Source organism: Mus caroli, chromosome 6 (genome assembly GCF_900094665.2).
Source record: "Mus caroli chromosome 6, CAROLI_EIJ_v1.1, whole genome shotgun sequence".
Taxonomy (NCBI): Eukaryota; Metazoa; Chordata; class Mammalia; order Rodentia; family Muridae; genus Mus; species Mus caroli.
Genome location: NC_034575.1, coordinates 29971454 through 29992291, shown reverse-complemented (window position 1 = coordinate 29992291; position 20838 = coordinate 29971454). Strand labels below are relative to the sequence as shown.

The following is a 20838-nucleotide window of genomic DNA, read 5'->3' as shown; positions in this document are numbered from 1 at the left end:
TCCTTCCATGGCCTCTGCATCAGCTCCTGCTTTCTGACCTGCTTGAGTTCCAGTCCTGACTTCCTTTGGTGATGAACAGCAGTATGGAAGTGTAAGCCAAATAAACCCTTTCCTCCCCAACTTGCTTCTGTCATGCTCTTCGCCACAGACACTGACAAATCTCAATCCATTAAATCTGTTTAAATGCCCAAGTGTGGTACAGCTATACCTGGGTCTTGTAGATTGGTGGTACTGATGGGTTTCTTTAACTCAAAACCCAACAGGTAGAGAGCAAGATTGGGTGGATTGCGTTCTAGAGATGTGATGAGAAGATTCAAGATATGGATTCTCGTTTCGTGACGGATCGCAGCTAACTTCTTTTCTAATTCTGAGCCTAAATACAGAATCCACAAAACAAAATCACAAGTTAATACTAGGTAGCATGTGTTTGAAGCACCACATTTACTTAATTCTTGATTGACTTTTATATTGCTTTGATTTAAACAATCTTAGAACTCTTTTTTATTCTAGCAAATTCTCAATCTCTTTTATATCAGCACTAGACATTAAGAGTTTCAAGGCTTTCCTCATTATGCCATGTATGTATTTTAAGTAAAGACACACGTTAATCAGAGCCATACCCTCTTCTACACGTACAAATTCTTCCGTGTCTTCAGAATCCAAGCACTCTACAAATCCAGCCATCAGCTTCTGGCTCACACTCTGAAGTCATAAAAGACAGAAAAATGTCAAATTAGCAACGCCTTTCTACACACCAGAGACCCCAAGACAAACACTGTGCACTTAGGAGCTGAGGTAGGATGTCCCTGAGTTTTAAGTCAGCTTCCTCTGAAAAAAGAAAGTGGACCAAGTGTGGGGAACACACCTTCAATCCCAGTCCTTGGGAAGCAGAGCCAAGAAGATCTAAGCTTAAGACTTGCCTGGCCAGTCTTTGTTTCAGGCCAACCAAGATTATATAATGAGACACTGCCTCAAAGAATAAAAAGGGAAGGAGGTAAATGGGGGGTGGGGGCAACTGTCATCAAGTTTATGTTCCACGCCATATGATAATTTGTACTTAATTTAAAGCTCAACATTGTGGCTCATACCTGTAGCCCAGCACTTAAGAGGGAGAGGACACAGAAGAATCGTAGGTTCTCAACCAGTCTAGATCTCGTAGCCAGACCCATTCTCAAATAGAAAAGTCAGAATGCAGAAGCCACATCTGTATCTTACAGTGGCTCTCAGTCTTGATGGTGCCTTCATTCCCAGGGCATTTATTAGATGGGAGGTCACTCTGATTTGTTACTAGAGCATACTACTGACCCAGTGGCAGAGAACAGTCATATGAAAGGTCTTATAATACTAAAACTGCAGCCAAATGAAGACCTGGGGGCCAGGGAGATAGCTAAGTGTGTGAGGATCAAACTGCCTCCCTACAGGTTGTCCTCTCACCAGCAAAGCCACCTGTGCATGCATAGTCACCCCATGCAAAGTGATAGAATGCTTCCTGCTTTAACACTGTGAAGATAAAGTTCAGACACTCTTACACACACTAGATGTTTACAGAAGAAATATCAAGCCAGTTAGGGCCAGCTGTGCTATCCACTGAGAAGAACACAGCAGCTACAGAGCAGAATCCAGCATGGGATCAGAGAGGAGATCTCGTAAGCAGAACCTGAACCAGCGGCGGCAACACAACACCATTTTAAATGAGAAAAAGAGAAACAAAACTATTAGGGACAGAAGAAAAAGGAGCATCTGAGCTGGGAGTGAACACGAGTCCATAGTGCCTCCATGAGTGGAGGCAGGAGGATCTCTGGAGCACCATGGTCTTGGGAAAAAGAAAGAAAGACCCATAAACACACTCTATAATACCCAACATAACACACCTATGGCTCACCAGAAAACTGCAAAGGTAATTAGCTCAGCAAACAGGTGTTGTGGCTACAAACTCAATGGCTTCAAATGCTTAAAGCCATTTTGTAGACTACACAGTAACATACTGGGGTGTAAACATTATACAGCGCACACTACAGAGGGTACTACACTGTGAAAGTATTAACTTGCATGGCAGGTTTCTCACCTTATCACTTATAAGTGCACTTATTTTTAGAAAATTGTTCCACAAACAAACATACACTTCATCTGGACACTATGATTGACAGAGAGCACCATCAACAGAATCATTACCTGGTCATGTGTGAAATCGCCAACCATTTTGACCTGAATGTTGGAATTACAAGAGATACAGCAGAGGATCTTCGCACTTTCAAATGCCAACTCAGGATTATTGTTCCCATGATACAGATACCTTCAGAAGAAACATTAAACAACAATGTATTCAAATCTGCCTTCTCACTATTCTCAATAAAGAAAATGTAGAGCGGCTCGAGAGATAGCTTGTGGATAAGTGCATTTGCTATTCTAGCAGAGAACCTTGGGTTTGGCCCTCAGCACCGACACCTACTTACAACTATGTCAAACTCCAGCTCTGAAGGATCCAACCTCATCTCTCACCTGCAGGCTCAGGTATACGTGTGATGCACATAGAGACAAGTAGGCACACACAAATACATATAAAAATTAAAGATAAAATGATTCTTAAAAGAAAAAAAAAAGAAAGAAAACTCTACGCCAAAGGTTCACCTACCCATACAACACTTTGGACAAATGAGAGAAAGGTGTCCTCCTTCTAGCTACAAAGAATTTGTCAAAGGCTTAATCATGCCCTTCCAAAATATCTATAGTAAAGTCTTAATACACAAGGACTATTTAGAAAAAGGTCTTTGCATATGTGGCAAACCAAGTACTGATAAGGTAACTAAGAAGGACTGGGCTGGCTAATTTCATGTCAACTGGACACAAACCAGCGTCATTTTGGAAGAGGAAACCTCAATAGAGAAGATGTCCTCACCAGACTGGTCCATGAGCAAGACAGCGGTATGCTTTCTTGATTAATGGTTCATGTGGGAGGGCTCAGCTCTCTATGGGCAATGCCACCTCCAGGCTGGTAGTCCTGGGTGCTGTAAGAAGCTGAGCAAGTCATGAGGAACAGGCCAGTAACAACCTCCATGGCCTCAAATTCAGTTCCTGCCTCCAGTTCCTCCCTGACCTCCATCAGTGACAGAGCAGTGATCTAAGAGCTATAAGATGAAACACTTTCTTCTGTAAGCTTTGCTTTTGGTCACATTGTTTTATCACAGCAATTTACAAAACTGAGACAAGGGTGCAACAAGACTGTCCTCACAAAAGGCTATGTGGGCAGAAATATCTCCACAGACCACCATATGAAGCTGATGTGAATGATAAGCCAAGGTTTCAACAAGCTATGAAATACCAAACCACCAGAATGTTAGCAAATGTGCATGTGTATACCCAAACACACACACACACACACACACACACAGAGAGACTAGAAGGGGCTCTCTATCCCCACTGTCCAAACACTCAAGTTTCCCTACAGGAAGATAAATACTATTCATTTCAGACATAGAAGCTTTTAAGACATAGAATGAGCTAGGAAGAGAAAAAAGAAAAGACCCAGCATGGCTCAGAGTAATGACAATCAGAGGAATAGAATTAGGTAATATTAATGTAGGCCAAAACCAGCCAGGACATGCTGGTGAACGTCTTGACTCCCGGCACTCGGGAGGCAGAGGCAGGCAAATCTGAGATCAAAGCCAGCCTGGCCTACAGAGCAAGCTCCAGGTTGGCCAGGGCAACACAGAGAAACAAAGTCTCAAAAAAAAAAAAACAAAACTAAGTAGGCCAAAACCTATAGTCTGTGATGTTCAACACACAAATGCAACAAAAGAGAGAAAAATAAAAGCTAGAGTGGCTTCCTTGTCCCTTCTGCTGTGTCTCAGGGCACTCACCTGGCGATGTTAACCACGTTGTCTGCCTTCTTAGTCCTCGGATTAATTCCCTGCAAGAGCTGTTCCAACGGCGAGACAATGAGAGCCAGCTGACTCTCTCTCAGAAGGTCCATGAAAAGGTTCTCCTTTTGCAGAGTGAGGTTGAGCAGTGCCAGGCAATGCTGAACTGCTTTTTCCAGGTGTTTCTTTCCTGTAACCCCAACGAAATTACAGTCTAAATGTACTTAAGAGAAAACACTAAAAGGCAAGCTGTAGTCTCAAAGTCTTTTGTTTTCACAAACCTCCAATAGCACCTTCAAACAGCTTCCACCCATTAAAAAACCATCGATGTCCATGGCCCGGGCTATTCAGTATTAACTTCTCTTTTATCTTTTCCCTGATCTTTTAGGGCAGTGGTTCTCAACCTTCCTAATGCTGTGGCCCTTTAACACAGTTTCTCATGCGGTGGTGACCCCCAACCATAAAATTATTTTCATTGCTACTTCACAACTGTAAGTTTTGCTACTGTATGAATCATAATAGAAATATCTGATGTGTGATACAATGGCTCTCAGAGTGGGTTGATTTGTCCCCAGTCAACATTTCCACCTAAAACACTCTTATTGTCCTAATAAGAAGGTGCAACTGGGCTGGAGAGATGGCTCAGAGATTAAGAGCACTGACTGTTCTTCTGGAGGTCCTAAGTTCAAATCCCAGCAACCACATGGTGGCTCATAATCACCTGTAGTGAGATCTGATGCCACCTTCTGGTGTGTCTGAAGATGGCTACAATGTACTTACATATGATAAATAAATAAAAATCTTTAAAAAAAAAAAGGATGCAACTGCCATCGAGGAGACAGAAAAAAAGCCTACAGCATACAGTACAGCACCCACCACAAAGAACTATCAGCTAAATCATCAACAGTGCTGAGAGTGAGAAACCAACGCCACATAAGACATCATCACTGGGAAAATAAAGGCACATGTAAGCTGAAGAGACGCTCAGTGGCTAAGAGCACTCGAGGCTCTTGAAGAGAATATGGGTTCTGTTCTTAGCACCCAAATGGTAACTCACAACCAATTATAACTCCAATTACAGGGAATCTGATACAGGCACCAGGCATGCACAAGGTGCATATACATACATGTAGGCAAGACATTCACACTCATAAAAATAATCCTTTAAAAAAGGGGTTTTAAAAATAAAGAAAGCAAAAAATATAATAAAAACCACCTCTAATCTCAACCTTTCAAATTTAAGATGCTGGCCTAATTATTTTTACTGTTTCATATCTGTGAATTATGTAGTTACAATCCTATGTTTAAAATCTGACTTTTCTATTTTAGATCACTGCCACATTAAAGGCAATACAATAAAACACATCAGTATGAAACATGAGCTCTGGGGCCTAACTGCCTAGGATCAAATCCCAGCTCTCAGTGTAACCTGTTTGTACATCTTTTTGGTAAATGGAAACAAGATCTGCCACTGAAGGTTTCTGTGCAAATAAAGAGTTTAAATAGAGTTAAACACACACCATGCTTTTCAGAGCCAACTGCATAGAAAGCAGAGAACAACCAGTAACAGCAATGATAACAAGCACCATTTACTGACCACAGAGTCTATAGTATGTGTTTCTGTAGGTGTCATGAGATTTCAGATTCAGAGGTAAGCATGTTAGAGACAGTCAGAGCCAACAAACCTCTGTCCTGAGTTCAGTCTGTGTACTCACTCATACACACTCACTGGAAATGCCACTGTTAAAGACTCTTACAGTACCAAAGAACATCAGAGATCATCTCCAATAGATTCTCCATTTACAAACCGTGAAGGTGGCAACACTTCTGACTTTCAGGCACATACCAGGGAAAGGAGCATAGGTATCAAGCTGCTTAACTCCTTCTTCCAGTAAACTGAGGGCGAGCTCCAGCATGGGTGACTCGTTCAGTAGGTGATACATCAGACTAAAGCCAGGGGGCTTATAGGCCATGATCTCTTCTCCTGAACAGTACACAATCCAAAAGACAGTCAATCAGTATTGCCTTAAAACTAAAACTATTTGCTTATGTAGTGTGTGTGTGTGTGTGTGTGTGTGTGTGTGTTTTCAGAGGACAACTTGAAGACTTAGTTCTCTTCCATGGTAGACTAAACAAAGGTGTCAGGCTTAGTGCAGATGTCATTGACTATAAATACTCAATTAGAAGCCATCTTACAGGTCCCTCAATTTGAATTTTTGTTACAACCTTTGTTTTTGTGAATAATGACACTGTAACTTAAATAGCATTAACACAGGTGAAGGCAAACGTCAAGTCACAGACAGAGACACAAACTATAAAGAGTAGCAATTTTACACAGGAAGGACTGATGTGCACATGAGAGCCAGAACCCAAAAATCCTATTTTCTCTCTTGAACAGAACATGATTAAAACAATAAAGCAAAGATTAAATTCTAATTTAACCCATAAATCTTAACATATATATATACACATATATATGCGCACACATACATATATATGTATATATATTTAAAAATCACTAAATCATAAATACTTTGAAAAATAATAGAATTAAATTACCTTGTAGTTCCACAAACTGATCTACAAAATCTTCAAGCTGAGGTTCATAATCTCTCAACAGCTTATAAAACACTTCCAAGACAACCTCAGCGACTTCCCACTAGAGGAAAAACATCTATTTCAGTATAATGAACAGTCAGAGTTGGGAATTTGTAAGCTTTTCATTCCTTTCATCAGTCTGCTCTCCAGAAAACAAATCAAGTCCCTTGTCTACTTTATTAATTTATGCAACACAATCTTAATTCACCTTGTTTCATTTTGCCAAAGGTAACAGATTTGTTTTTCCAGAAAAACATATTTTAAATACTACTTAAGAACTATCTCTAGAGCCAAAGTTTGAGCTCATTTATAAGGTTTAGGTATTTAGCACCTGTATGTTCACTTTATAATTATACAGTAGCAGAGTTCTCTAAAGGTCAAATATTTCAGTTTCTCTAAGAAACTCAAGTGATGTTCAACACAGTGAACGAATATCCCTCAGATCACACAAACCAGGAGCAAACATGCTCAGACCAGGGCTCTCTGCCCAACAACCAGTCAAAATGCCCCAAATGACCCCATGACCATTTCATTGTTAAGGATGGATTGAAAATACATGGAAGGACACCTATGTCCAACTTTGCTTTAAAATCCATTGCACAGGGTATTTTAATATGTAGTTTACTCACTTTTGTGGTACTGGAGACTGAGTCTGGGCTGTACATGCATGGCCACTGCTCTGCTATAACACAGCTGCAGTGTCACTATGGAGGTCTGCAATACTGGGCTTTACACTGTAGGCAGTTACTTTTGTAATGATCATTAAACTGTACAATTTTATTAAGGTTGAGTTTTGGAATGGGACTATTTGGATTATTATATATGAATTATATATTTATATATTTGGATTATTTATAAAAGGACTGTGGCCTGTTTATATTTTTTAAAAAGGCATTATCTGCTAATAGACTTAAATACTGTTAAATCTACTACCTCTAACACTCTAGTATTTATTTCAACACAAAGCAATGCTTTCATGAGAATCCATTGGTTTAAGATATAGTTAGCTACATTAAGCTAAAGAAAGCTTCAATTAAAAAACATTCTAAAACCTGACAAAAACTTCAGGGACAATAAGACAAGTGGCAGGAGAGAAAGCCGCAGTGTCTGACGGGCAGCTTCACACAAGCGGCAGTTATCTACAAAGTACACGGCTGACCAGGACATTCTGGTCATAACCATCTTGTAAAGAAAGTACAAATAGGACATGTAAAACGAGTATGAAACATGTGCCAGAACACTCTGTTGAAAGGATTCTAATGATCAAGCACGCACTGCTCATCTGGAATGACATTTAATGAAGCACAGCTGCAACCGTGTGAAAATACAATGAATCAGCTATGCCAGGTACAGATATAAGGGATGGGGTCTATGCAGCAATCTAAAAGCAATTTTTTTAAAGTAAAACTTCACAATTACTTGAAATCTTCATGATACTACATGACAAAGGATATAAAGTAATGTAAAAGTTTGGGGGGGCTATTCATTTATTTATTGGTTTTTCATGACAGGGTTTCTCTATGTAGCCATGGACTCAAACTCACAAAAATCCACCTTTCTTGGCCTCCTGAGTGCTATGATGAAAGCCATGCATCATCATTGCCCAGCCTGATGATGAACGGTAGTCTTTCTAATGTTATTTAAATGTTAAACAAGAAAAAAAATGAGTAGAAATTATTTTTCTTTTGGTAACAGGGCTAAGGGTGATATAATTTCTTTTGCTTTGAACTGTCCAATATTAGCATGAACCAAATTCTTTTTATAATCATTAATATAACAAAACATCCAACAGGCCAAAAAAACCCAGCAAACTGATAAAGCAGAAATGTTCCTATAAAATATATCCAAGGACATTCTGTGAGACAATAAACAGTACTATAAACTAAAGGTGAACTACATAAGAACCTGGAAGGGTCTCTTACATAGCTTAGTGGTTATGAGCTTGGATCTGAAGACAGAGTCCTATGTTCAAATCCTGGTCCTGGAACTTAGGCAAGTTCCTTAACTTTGCTAAGCCTCCATCTGTAAAATTGGAACATTAATAGTACCCGCCTCGAGGTAATACTATAATTACATAAAATGATATATACATTGAGCTCCAAGGAGCAGAGCCAAGATGTCCATAGAATGTGCCAAGAATTGCTGTCAGCATTCACCCATGGCAGCTAAGTCCACCAACTTCTAACAATAGCTTTCCTCTGGGTGAATAATCCACCACCTAGAATTACTAACAGACCTAGCAAGTCATCTTGAATTGATGCAATTCCGAGTCTAAAGCATCCCATTGTTCCCAACAAAGGTAGAAAGGTTTTAGCTCAATTTTAATAAAACTGCTCAATCAGACATGGTGAGATCTTGTCTAAGAGTGTTCAGTTAATGACTGTGAGCTCCCATCACAAAGTCCCTGTCGGAGATGTGTGTCTTGATTTTAATGCCCAAAGTTGTCTGTAAGACACGTAAAATAATCCAAGAAGGAATAACAGAATCAGGACTATGAATTTTATTGACTTCCAAAAGCCAAAGTGACTTTATAGCCCCTTACTCCTTGGATGAAAGAAGTGACAGTAAACTCATAGGAGAGAAATGCTTTACTCTGAACATAACCTTTTCAGCGGCTCTCCGGTAAGCTCTCGTACGGAATCGGAGAAACACAGAATCTCTCAGGAACTGCAAGTAAGGGTCAAAGCCAGGGGGGCGCAGGCCAGCACCCAGATTAGAAGGGAATGAGCTCTCCACCAGGGTACTGATCAACTGGCAAAAGGCCCGAGTCAGGGGATATTCTTCACACCGGGACTCTATTTCATTGAGTTCAACCTTCAAACAGAAGAATAAAGACAATTAACAATCTCAAACTACTAACCAGAGGTAAAGCATGTTGCCAGTACTAACTCATCAACAATGACATATCACCACATGAAACAGTACCAAATAGTACATTTCCTACTTAGCAGAAAAGACACTCAAGTGTATCCATCTAAATCAGTGACAAGAATTTTTAATTTTCACATATTATCTCAACCTTAAGATAAAGATTTTTACATGCATTCTTTAAAAAAGGCATGGTACAACAACTGGTTATACATACAAGTGACATTATATAGACCGAGCAGGTTGTATTTAGGAATATATATGTATACGTACACACATATTCATATACACACATATACGTATATAACATCAATTAATGAAAGGAGGACATGAATTTCAAAACAGCAAAGTGGCATACATGGAGGGTTGGGAGGGAGGAAAGGAAACAGAGAAATGATGTAATTATAATCTCAAAAGTAAAAGAAATAGGGAGGGGGGACAGTGGAGGGCTCAATGGATAGGGGTGCTTGCTGCTAAGTCTGAAGATGTCAATTTGATACCCAGAAGCTATATCTCAAGAGAGAACAAACAACTAAAAATTTTCCTCTGACCTCCACTGACATGTCATGGCATGTGCCACCTTCCTGCAAAGCAAATAAATACGTAAGTGTAACAAATAAAAAGGAGAACAGAAATAATTTTTTACACTGGGGGTAGTGGCTTTTGCTTGGTATCCCAGTACATAGGAATCTGAGGCAGAAGGGTTACCAAGAGTCCAAGGTCAGCCAGAGCTACAAAGCAAGATATCACCTTAATAAAACAAAACATTAAATTCTTAAGTTGACTTAACTAACCTTAAAAAAACAATTACAATCAGGACTTTCAATTCAGATGACTGTCGTGTGACATCCTCTTTCAACTGTTAACATATTTTAGCTTCTTTCATTGACTGCTTTGCTCAAAATTAACAGTATGTCTGAGTGGATAAAGATGCTTGCCTTCAAGCCTAACAACCCTGAGTGTGATCCCCACTATCTCACAATATGAAGAGAACTGACTTGACTCTAAAAGGCCCCCTGGCCTCTACATACATACTATGGTACATGTGTGCCTGGGGCCACACATGACCATACAGTAAGCAAGCATATAAAATAATGATAAAAACAGTTCTATCTCTATTTTAGCACTAGTAAGAGAACCCTCCAAAAGCAAATACATTAAATTTTAAAATTACAGAAAAGTAGTAGGCTACAAATAACTTTTCACAATCTTATTCTGGCATTACTGTATGAATGAATGTAGTGTTGAATCTTAAAGGGGAAACCTTACCTCAATACCAATAGCCTGCCTCTGGCTTGGAACCCTGACCGTCTGCAGTATCTGGAAGAAAGAAGAAATACATATCATGAGCATCCTTGTCCATCAAGAAGCAATAATGGCCATCGAACAGTTATAGATCTCAACTACCCACTAACACAAGTGATCACCAAGGAGTCCCTGGTCGACTTTCATTAGCAGTTCTGGCAGACAGAATTTCTGGGTTTGTAATGTACAGGAAACTGGTAAATCCTAAGAACACACAATTTACTTTTCTCTGAAAAACCTGAATCCCATCCCATTACAAAGCAGTAAGTACATAGGACCTGCTAAACACTGCTTTACTATGGATCAGGAGGGGAACAGCAGTCTCATAGTAACAGCACTGATAACTTAGTTATTCTCATCTTTAGAATATACATTTAGAAACTGGAAAATAGTTGTTTATGTGAATAATGAACAAGAATCACAGCCTCTGATCATAAAATACTATGATCTCTGAGACAAATGACATTCCACTTAACTATCTCCCTGGAGGTACTGCTATAAAAAAGTGGTTCTCAACCTGTGGGTCATGACCCCTTCACAGGAGTCACATATCAAATATTTACTTATAATTCATAACAGTTATAAAGTAGCAACAAAACTGTTAGGGGGTCATTACATGAGGAACTACACTAAAGGGTAGCAGCATTAGGAAGGTTGAGAGCCACTGCTATAAAACATATTCTTTCTACTTTATCACAAAGAGAATAACAATACTTAATGGAAAAATTTCGACAGAGCTGACTTTCAGAAAAAAGCATTCAGTGAGATGTCAAATACCATGCATCCCTTAAATTCTCTTTCTATGATGGCATAAATGGATGCAAGTCAACAAAGTTCCTCTTGTCCACCCACTTCCACTTATGCCCCAAGCTTAGGAGCCGTGTGTGTCCACCAGTGAAAAGCCATCCAGCTGCTGAGAACGCATCTGTAAAGCTCATCCAACAGGTCCTGATAACAGAAAGCTATAGAATACATAGCCCTCCTAGTTTCAGGCAGGAAGGGCATGGGGAAAAAGGAACAGTACGGAGAACACAAGTATCTATTTCCTGCATTTAATGAGTACAGTATGTCTGAAGGCTTCCAGCCCGCCACACAGGAAGTATCTCGCTGATCTGAAGAATTAAGATCTTTAGAGTTACTTGAATAACCTATCTTCGGTAACCTCGTTGTTGTGAAGTGAGCCAAGAAAACAAACTAAATGCAATGCTAGGCTCCCACACTGTACCTACACAGGAAGCCTTGAGATACTGTAAATTTCCACCAGGAGCTCTTGTTTCTATAGCATTACCATCCTCTAAAGTATACAATGAGAGAGTTCATGGTACCACCTGTGTGTATTCCAACGACTGCCAAAGTGAAGCGGCAATTTCAGGAGACTTTCCAAAAGCTGCAAGTGTCTTCAGTAGCTCAGCTTTGAGAACTGGAGGAATACTGCACTGCAGGAGCCCCAGAATCACCACAACAGGCGTCCACTGGGGATGTTCACAGAGGGCCAAGCGAGCATTCTCACTCTGAGATTGAAACACAAAACAACAAGATAGGTATTTTATTTGTTTACCTATGCTTTTCTGTTTTATTTTCTGAAAAATGGCTCTTGCTATGCTGCCCATACTGGCCTCCAACCCCATTAACTCAAGCTGTCCTGACAGATGTGAACAGGGGCACCCACTACCAAGTCACAGCTATGAAATGTGATCAGCAACCTACTATACACTATATACATTTAGTATATACCACAACAAAGAAGATACCTGTCTTTTAGCGAGTAGATCACTAGTTTGGTCATAGAAAGAATGGAAGTTAAATTCTTTCACAAGCCCAGGAACAGAAATACTACAAACAGATAAATGACCTACTAGAGTGACAAAAATCAAAGCCACTGTTAAGTCCTTTCTAGAACAGCATAGTACTATTACACTAAAATATATCTAATTCATGAATGAGTCAACAAATAATGTTTTAAGGAGTTGGAGAGATAGCTTAGCAGTTAAGAGCACTGACTGCTCTTTCAGAAGTCCTGAGTTCAATTCCCAGCAACCACATGATGGCTCACAACCTTCTGTAATGAGATCTGATGCCCTCTTCTGGTGTGTCTGAAGACAGCAACAGTGTATTCACACATTTTATTTTTTAAATATTTAAAAAAAAAAAAAAACTTCTTTAAAAAATAACTTTACAGAAATATTTTATCAAGGATTACGTTATTTTATTTCAATAAGACATTATAGTTAAGTTTGGTATTTTTACAGCATAACAACATCAAACATATTAGAAAAATCCTAGAAAACACAGTTCTATATTCCAGACAAATGTCAACCTGAGCAGTTCATTTCATTCTAGGAGCAACGTGGAATTCTATGCTATGAAAGTATATGCTGAAGACAGGACTGATTTGGTAGAAGGAGCAGCTGACTCAGTAACTTTCTTTTCCATGAAAACTACTCTTTCTGTACACATACAGCTGACCTGTGTGTATGCCTCAGCACCTCTGTCAGTTACTTTCTAGAAGGATGCACACACACAACTGACCCTTCCTTTCTTCTCCTCTACTTTTAAACATGTTCTGGCTATAATTTTCAAATTAAGATTCTGTAATTGTGAGACGCCGACTTAAGAGTGTTTCTCCCTAGAAGGTAAAGCCCCTGGACATTCCCCAAGCTTGTTTTCCCTGATCTCTAAAAATACAGCCAGAAAGAAGATCTTTGTTCTCTATAGCCAGCAAAAAGCCTTTTTGTTTCTGTGCCTTACAGCAAGAGATGCGATAATTGTAATTTTACCAAGGACACCCAGGGCAGAGAACTCTCCTCCCAACTCCTCCCAATCCCTCCCAACTCCTCCCAACTCTTCCCAACTCTCCTCCCAACTCCTCCCAATTCTTCAGCTAGCTAGTTAAAAGCCCCCTACTGTCACTGCTCAGGGTCAAACTCCCCTGCCCTGCACAGTTTGAGGAGTTCGTCCTCAGCTAGCTGATAATAAAACCTCTTGCAGTTTGCATCAGGTGTGGTTTTCTCTCAGGTCATTGGGGTGCTGGCCAGCTCATCCTGGGACTTGAGGGGAGGCCCAGCTTCAGGGGTCTTACATAATGACCAGAACTAGCATAAATTATACCCTCTAAAGTCTAAAAAAACAAGAGCATAAGTACGAATGCTATGTGTGTGCTAAATATACCGTTCGTAAACATTAATCACTAAAAGAATGTCACCGTGCTACAACATAAACCAACCCCCCGTGGATGGCTACCTACCCAAGTAATGATAGTAGATGTCAGCTGGAGAAAAGCGATCAGTCCATCTTGCTCCTTCTGGGTGATGCCACGGGAAGGAAGGTGACGGTACTGGACACTGTCTGCACTGGGCAGGTCCTTCCGGAGATGCTCATGGTAGAGCAATAAGGAATGAAAGAAATGCTCCCAGGAAACAGGACTGCCACCTGCTCCCTGAATGTTTTCAACTGAAAAGAAAAGCAACACAGTTTTCTTTCAAACATTGCCTATTTAGGGCTCAAAGGTAGAAGCCTGCCTACCATCTGAGAGGCTCTAGGACCACCACTAGCTTTATAACAAAAGGTCTGGTTATTCCTTTGGAGTCTAAGAATAGTTTCATTGATACCATTTGTCTTTGTCTTAGCAGACAGTCAATCTGTTCTAAATGAGCAGTGTTGTTTTGTCTAGGTCATGGCTCCTCCAACCTGTCACCATGGATATATTAAAACTTAGTTTCTTTAAACCTCATTTTTGGGGCTGGTGAGATGGCTCAGCGGGTTAAGAGCACTGACTGCTCTTCCAAAGGTCCTGAGTTCAAATCCCAGCAAACACATGGTGGTTCACAACCATCTGTAACGAGATCTGACTCCCTCTTCTGGTGTGTCTGAAGACAGCTACAGTGTACTTACATATAATAAATAAGCAAATTTAAAAAAAAAAAAAACCCTTATTTTCTTCACATATAAAAGCAAAAATAAAAATATGTAGCCAAACGGCAGATATTTCCTTTCTTTTCCCTTCTGGCAGTGTATCTGACTTAATCAGACCTGAGTCTGAAGATTAGTAATGAGAAAACAAGTGTTTATGAGGATAAATGACAGAAATCAGTTAGCTATGCATGATGGCGTATACCTGCAAGTCTAGTCCTCGGAGGAAGAGGCAGGAGGATAAGGACCCTGGACTGTAGGGTGAGTTCTAAGACACATTAAGCTACAGAGCGAGCATCATCCCAAACAAAGCAAAGCACAACACCACCAAACCTCCACTGCAGAGAGGTGTGCCTGGTCTTATGTGCCGTATGCGCTCTTGAAAACGTATGCTTTAGACTTGTTACACTTAACCACATTTAACAAAGGTAAGTGGAAAATCCCCCAACCTCTGACACCAAAATCGAAGCATTACCATACATAAAAATCACCAATTAACTCCTTCCCTCAGGTATTATAAACACAATTTGTACTTATGGTGGAATCTTCTCAGCAGTACACTGTACACAATGGTGTAAAACAAATTTAACATGCAGACTGCCCTTACCATGACTACTACCATTGACTTTGAGCAGGCTAAAACAGTAGTGGGCACACTGAGGCCCATTGGCCAAGCCCTGGAGCATTTTCAAATAAGGAATATAAATAGTTGGAGGCAACAGGTCACCCATTTGTCTAACAAACTTTGACAAGACAACCTGAAATTAAGAAAAAAAAGAGTTATAGAAAACAACTTTAATGCATCATGGGTTTGCTTATGTAAAAGCTACAACAAACTTAGTACTATGATACAATTCATTGCCATAACAAAAGTAACAGTTATTTTATTTATGAAAAACTGTTATTAACAATTTACAGCAATTATAGAATATCTTTGTAAATATTCAGCACGTTTACAATCTCCACCTTAAATGTCACATGTAAGACCACTCATATTTTTAAAGACTTATTTTTATTTTAGTACACATGTATGTCTGTGTCTGCATGTGTGTACAAGTGCCTAGAGGACAGAAGAGTCATAAGATCTCTGAATCTGCAGTTGTAAGCCATCTGACATGGGTGCTGGGAACTGAACTGTCCTCTTGAAGAACAGCAAGTATTCTTTTTTTTTTTTTCTTTTTTCGAGACAGGGTTTCTCTGTACAGCCCTGGCTGTCCTGGAACTCACTCTGTAGACCAGGCCGGCCTCGAACTCAGAAATCCACCTGTGTCTGTCTCCCAAGTGCTGGGATTAAAGGCATGCGCCATCACGCCCAGCTTGAACAGCAAGTATTAACTGCTGAGCCATCGCTCCTACCCCCAACTACCTATACTTTTTAACTATATAAAACTAAAAGCTGCGGGGCAGTGGTGGCGTACGCCTTTAATCCCAGCACTTGCGAGGCAGAGGCAGGCTGATTTCTGAGTTCAAGGACAGTCTGGTCTGCAGAGTGAGTTCCAGGACAGCCAGGGCTATACAGAGAAACCCTGTCTTGAAAAACCAAACAAAACAAACAAAAAAAATAAATAAATAAAAGCTAAATATGTTTACAGACATCTGGAAATTATTGTGACCTGTTGTTAGGTATGAAATAGTTTTACAATACTGTAGGAAAAATAACCTTATTTCTAAGAAAAATACGTAACCATTGAAGGGTAGAACATTTTGCTGCACAATGCTTACTTTAAAGCATCCTTCAAGATTAAAGTGTCGTTATATAACTGTGTCAGCTTGCAATGTGGAATCAGGGCACTAGAAATCCATTATAATCATCTATCTTCCATATGAACCTTTGAAAAGCCTTAATACGGACTGAAGGGATGGCTCAGAGGGCAAGAGCACTGACTATTCTTCCAGAAGTCCTGAGTTCAATTCCCAGAAACCACATGGTGGCTCACAACCATCTGTAATGGAATCCGATGCCCTCTTTTGGTATATCGAACAGCTGCAGTGTACTCATATACATAAAATAAATAAATCTTAAAAAAACTCTGAGATCACCTGTCTGTCTCCAGAGTGGCCGGATTGAAGGCAGATGCCATACTTCCTACCCACCTTATCTTTAAAAAAAAAAGAAAAGAAAAAGAAAAAAAAGAAAGAGAAAAGCTTTAACATATCTTTCTCTAATATATTTTTCTATATAGGGAAAAAGTCAAAATAATAAATGTAAGAAATAGAGTAAAAACAAAATGGAGTCACTGATTATAGACTCCAGGGGAGAATGAATTTACAGCCTGCAAGCTTCTAAAACTGAAACCCCAGAATGATGAACACTGACATGACAATCTTTTATTTACTTCTATACACTATATTATAGAGAATACAGGACAGAAAAAGGGCACTTGTCTGCACATATGGAGATTCCCAGACACCACATTATCAATTATGACCTCTAAGTCTTCTTCAGTGCTGAAACCTCATCTTCCCCAACTTGGTCAGCATCATGTATACTGGTTATTGTCACACCTATAGAGGATGACTATAGCAAAAATAAAATCTCAAGAAAGAATGAGACCACAAGCGTTTCTGCTTCTAGCAATTTGTCACATGTCTAGTATGTAATAAAAGACTATATAAAATTCAAAATGGTCTGAAATTTGATGGATTCAAATTTTTCTCATAAAAGAAAAAAAGTAATAATTTCTAAATAATTTAGTGTCTGTGTTCAAAATTCAATGACTAAATCAGAGAATAAAAATAAAAAGCCAAAAAGCCTCACCTGGCGCTGAGGAGGCCGCTGATGAGCTACTCCCAGGTAAGAGCCCATGACCGTGGGGGTCTGCAGAGGCTCTGAGGGACACCAGTATTCTAGAGCAAGCTCCAAATGAAATGGGTTTTTCTTATACAGTTCACCAATCTGCAGAGAATAAGCAAAAACTATAGAGAAATGTTTATAGCAAGAACATTACAGAAATAAAAAAGCACATTAGTATTGAATTCTTCTGCTAAAATTTTCCAAGGTTCAGGGAAAATGGAACAGAGAAGAGATTTAAAACAACAACACCAACAACAACAAAAAGAATAAATACCCTTTCCAACAGAATGACTTACCAGGAGCATTAAGTGTTCCAGGTCCCTTCTAAGTGAGATGGGGGGTTCATTACCCATCTGTATACTCATGTGAATCATTCGAGCATCTTCATCTGCCCGATTCTTCAGCTGTTTCACCTATTAAACAAGGCTTAATGTATTAAACAAGGCTTAATGTATTAAACAAGGCTTAACGTAATTTTCTTATGCACAGGTTAATAACAATATCAAGCAAGTAACTCTATAAGAAACTCACTTAAATACCTTTACATTTGAGCAACATGAAAAATACACTAGAAATTTCACTAAAATATTAAGATTATAGTATCTTAAGGATCAGAGAGAGCCAGGGAGATGGTTCAATAGGTAAAGATGCTTGTGCCACAAGATGGTGGAAAGAACCAAGTCCTACAGGCTGTCCTGATTTCCAGCAAATCCTGCCCAGAACGACATGCCCTTGTCTGTACACATATACACACAACAAAGAAAAGAAGGGGGGGGGTGCGGAGGGCGGGAGGGAGGGAACTTTCTACTTATGGAAGATGAGATCATCAGCTTCTCAACAGAGGCATTACTAACATTTGGGGCAGGCCATCTCTACTTCTGGATTATCCTAATACTAATACTAATATATGAAACTTCACACCCCTGGAACTACTAAGGCCATAGTACAGTGACATAACAAGCAAAACTCACTGTCCAGCATGCAGTGAACGACATTATACTGAGAATCCCTGTCTTCTAACATTTGTGTGAACTAAATGCTAATGAAACAAGAAATTACTTTGTTCTGAGGGGAAAAAAAAACACCACATTTATAGCTGGAAGTTTCAATACTCCTTTCTCAATATTCAACAGAAAAGGTATAGAAAGTTGGTAAAGAGATGGAAAGACTTGAAGGATAGAATCAAACAATTCCAGTGAATTACTGATGGAACAATCCACAGAACAGTTGTAGAATACACGTTCCTTTCCATTTTCACAGATCACTTACCAAAACATACCACAGTGGATACCTCAACATTAAAGCAACCTGGTAAAGTATGTTCTTGACTACCAAGAAACTAGTAAAAGACAAATAACTAGTAAGTCTTCTACACATTTGTAAATCAAACACTTCTATATATGCCAGTGACCAAAGTCATCTCAAGGAAAATGCCAAAATGTATTAAACTAAAGAGAAAACGAAAATACCTAGCATTAAATACTTAAGCGTACATAAAAAGCTTTAAACCAACAATCTAGAAAACCAAAATGAAAGACCTGGGGTGTAGCTCTGTGAGAAAGAGCTTATATGATTGTAAGCTGTCTCACCCCTTCCACTACGAAAAAACAGTCGGGGGAGGTGTGTGCAAGATGGCTCAGTGGAAAAGGTGTTTGCTGCAAAGCTTGATGACCTGAGTTGGAGCCCCAGAGCCATACAGGAAGAGAAAACAACCCAGCAGTTTTTCTCTGACTTCCACCTGAAAGCACCCACACAAAACATGTAAAATAAATTAGTGTCAATAAAATAAAAATGGAAATAAAATAGACATGGAAGACACAGACATAAGAATCAAGAATATTAACAACGGATCTACAGCACTAGAGTACAAGGAAATTAATAGTGATCACCTACCTACAGAGACATTTTCATTAACCCACTGCTTTCTAGAAAAGCATTCACAGGGTCCAATGTTTCTTCTGAAAAAACCCTTCCAGTTAAAAAGGCTTGTATTATTTCACCTTGCCATCCAGACTGTACATATGCTGACTTTATTAGTTGCCAAACATCGAGCTAATGAAACCTATGTTTTAGGGGGCTGGAGAGATGGCTCAGCGGTTAAGAGCACCGACTACACTTCCAGAGATCCTGAGTTCAAATCCCAGCAACCACATGGTGGCTCACAACCATTTGCAAAGAGATGTGATGCCCTCTTCTGGTGTCTCTGAAGAGAGCAGTTGTGTACTCGTACATAAAACAAATAAATCTTAAAACTGTGTTTTAACTATTTTACAAAGCTCTTCCTACACTTCCATACTTACTTTCATTGGCATAAATGCAAGGAAGTCTGTGATAAGACTGTGGATTCTGCGGATGTAAAACTCTTCTTGATAGAAGTTTTCAGCCAGCACGACAGACTCGCTGAGGAACAGGAAGACATTGTCAGCAATGGCCAGCTCTGCAATTGCTTCATCTGCTTCTGTGAACTCAGCCAGGGCTACAGAGATTCAGAACACAGAAAAGCAAAATGAGAAAAGCCTTTACCTCAGCTTGTATCTCATGACAGAATGTTAGTGAAGCATATTTCAGACATTTTCCCAGCCTCCTAACAGGTGCTATACACAAAATGAAATTATGTATAATTGTAATTGATTCACAAACTCCAAAGAACCACTAAAAGAGTACATTTGAAATACAAATGTAGCTGGATATGGTGATGTATGCCTTTAGCCCCAGCACTCAGGAAGCAGAGTGTTGAGTTTGAGACCAGCCTGGTCTTTGTAGCAAGCTGCAAGCTAGCCAGGACTACATCGTGGACCTTGTCTCAAACAAAGCAAACCAAAAAACAAAACAACTGTAAGAACACTGGCTCTTCCCTTAAGTGACTTGCTAATCAATGCAACGTTAACACTGGTATAGACAGAGAGCTCTTATACAAACACAGCATGCAAAAACAATATAGGAGCTTTAATCCCAGACATTTCCAAAGGTTTTCCTGTTGGTGTTTTGATTTTGTTTGGGTTGGTTTTATTGAGGCAGGGTCTCAACTGTGTAGCCCTGGCTAGCCTGGAACTCACTTTAGAGTTAGGTTGGTCTTCAACTCAAGAGATCCTCCTGCCTCTGCATCCCAAATACAGTAAAGGTGTGAGCTACTCTGCCCCACCTTCTAGAGAGGTTACTTGAGGAAAGACTCACCTTGAATATGATTGTTTCATACCACAGGCTAAGGCCCTAGGCTGAATTTGAAGAGGAAGAAAAGATCGCAAACTAGCACAACACCACATTATCTTCCTGCTTCCTGCCTGCAGATTCACGCCATCACTTCTTATTCTCCTTCTGGGCTCTATCTGCCATGACAAACCCCCACAAGCCACGGGGACCAAAATAGACTCTTCCTCCCTTGAACCTCATCTTACGCAAACCCTCAGAAGTGAAAAAGCCTTTGCATTTCAAATTACAATGAAAGGACAGCTGGTAAAGCAAGCCACTCGAAGCATCATTTCATGAATCTAGACAACAGAATAGCGT

The 20838-nt window shown here is 39.7% G+C and overlaps 1 protein-coding gene across 3 annotated transcripts in view; it reads right to left on the bottom strand.

Annotated features, from left to right (window-relative positions):
• The window catches only part of Nup205 (nucleoporin 205), a 70730-nt gene that overhangs the window by 34497 nt on the left and 15395 nt on the right, over positions 1-20838 (bottom strand). For all 3 annotated transcript variants that reach the window (XM_021164044.1, XM_021164043.2, XM_021164045.2), the window contains exons 8-21: positions 19632-19807; positions 17628-17744; positions 17296-17433; positions 15145-15295; positions 13873-14078; positions 11957-12139; positions 10593-10643; positions 9060-9269; positions 6417-6516; positions 5704-5841; positions 3858-4047; positions 2173-2293; positions 621-702; positions 209-373 (exon numbers count right to left, since the gene is read on the bottom strand). In XM_021164044.1, the coding sequence (XP_021019703.1) occupies positions 209-373; positions 621-702; positions 2173-2293; positions 3858-4047; positions 5704-5841; positions 6417-6516; positions 9060-9269; positions 10593-10643; positions 11957-12139; positions 13873-14078; positions 15145-15295; positions 17296-17433; positions 17628-17744; positions 19632-19807 (2028 nt within the window). The remainder of the gene's footprint in view (positions 1-208; positions 374-620; positions 703-2172; positions 2294-3857; positions 4048-5703; positions 5842-6416; positions 6517-9059; positions 9270-10592; positions 10644-11956; positions 12140-13872; positions 14079-15144; positions 15296-17295; positions 17434-17627; positions 17745-19631; positions 19808-20838) is intronic.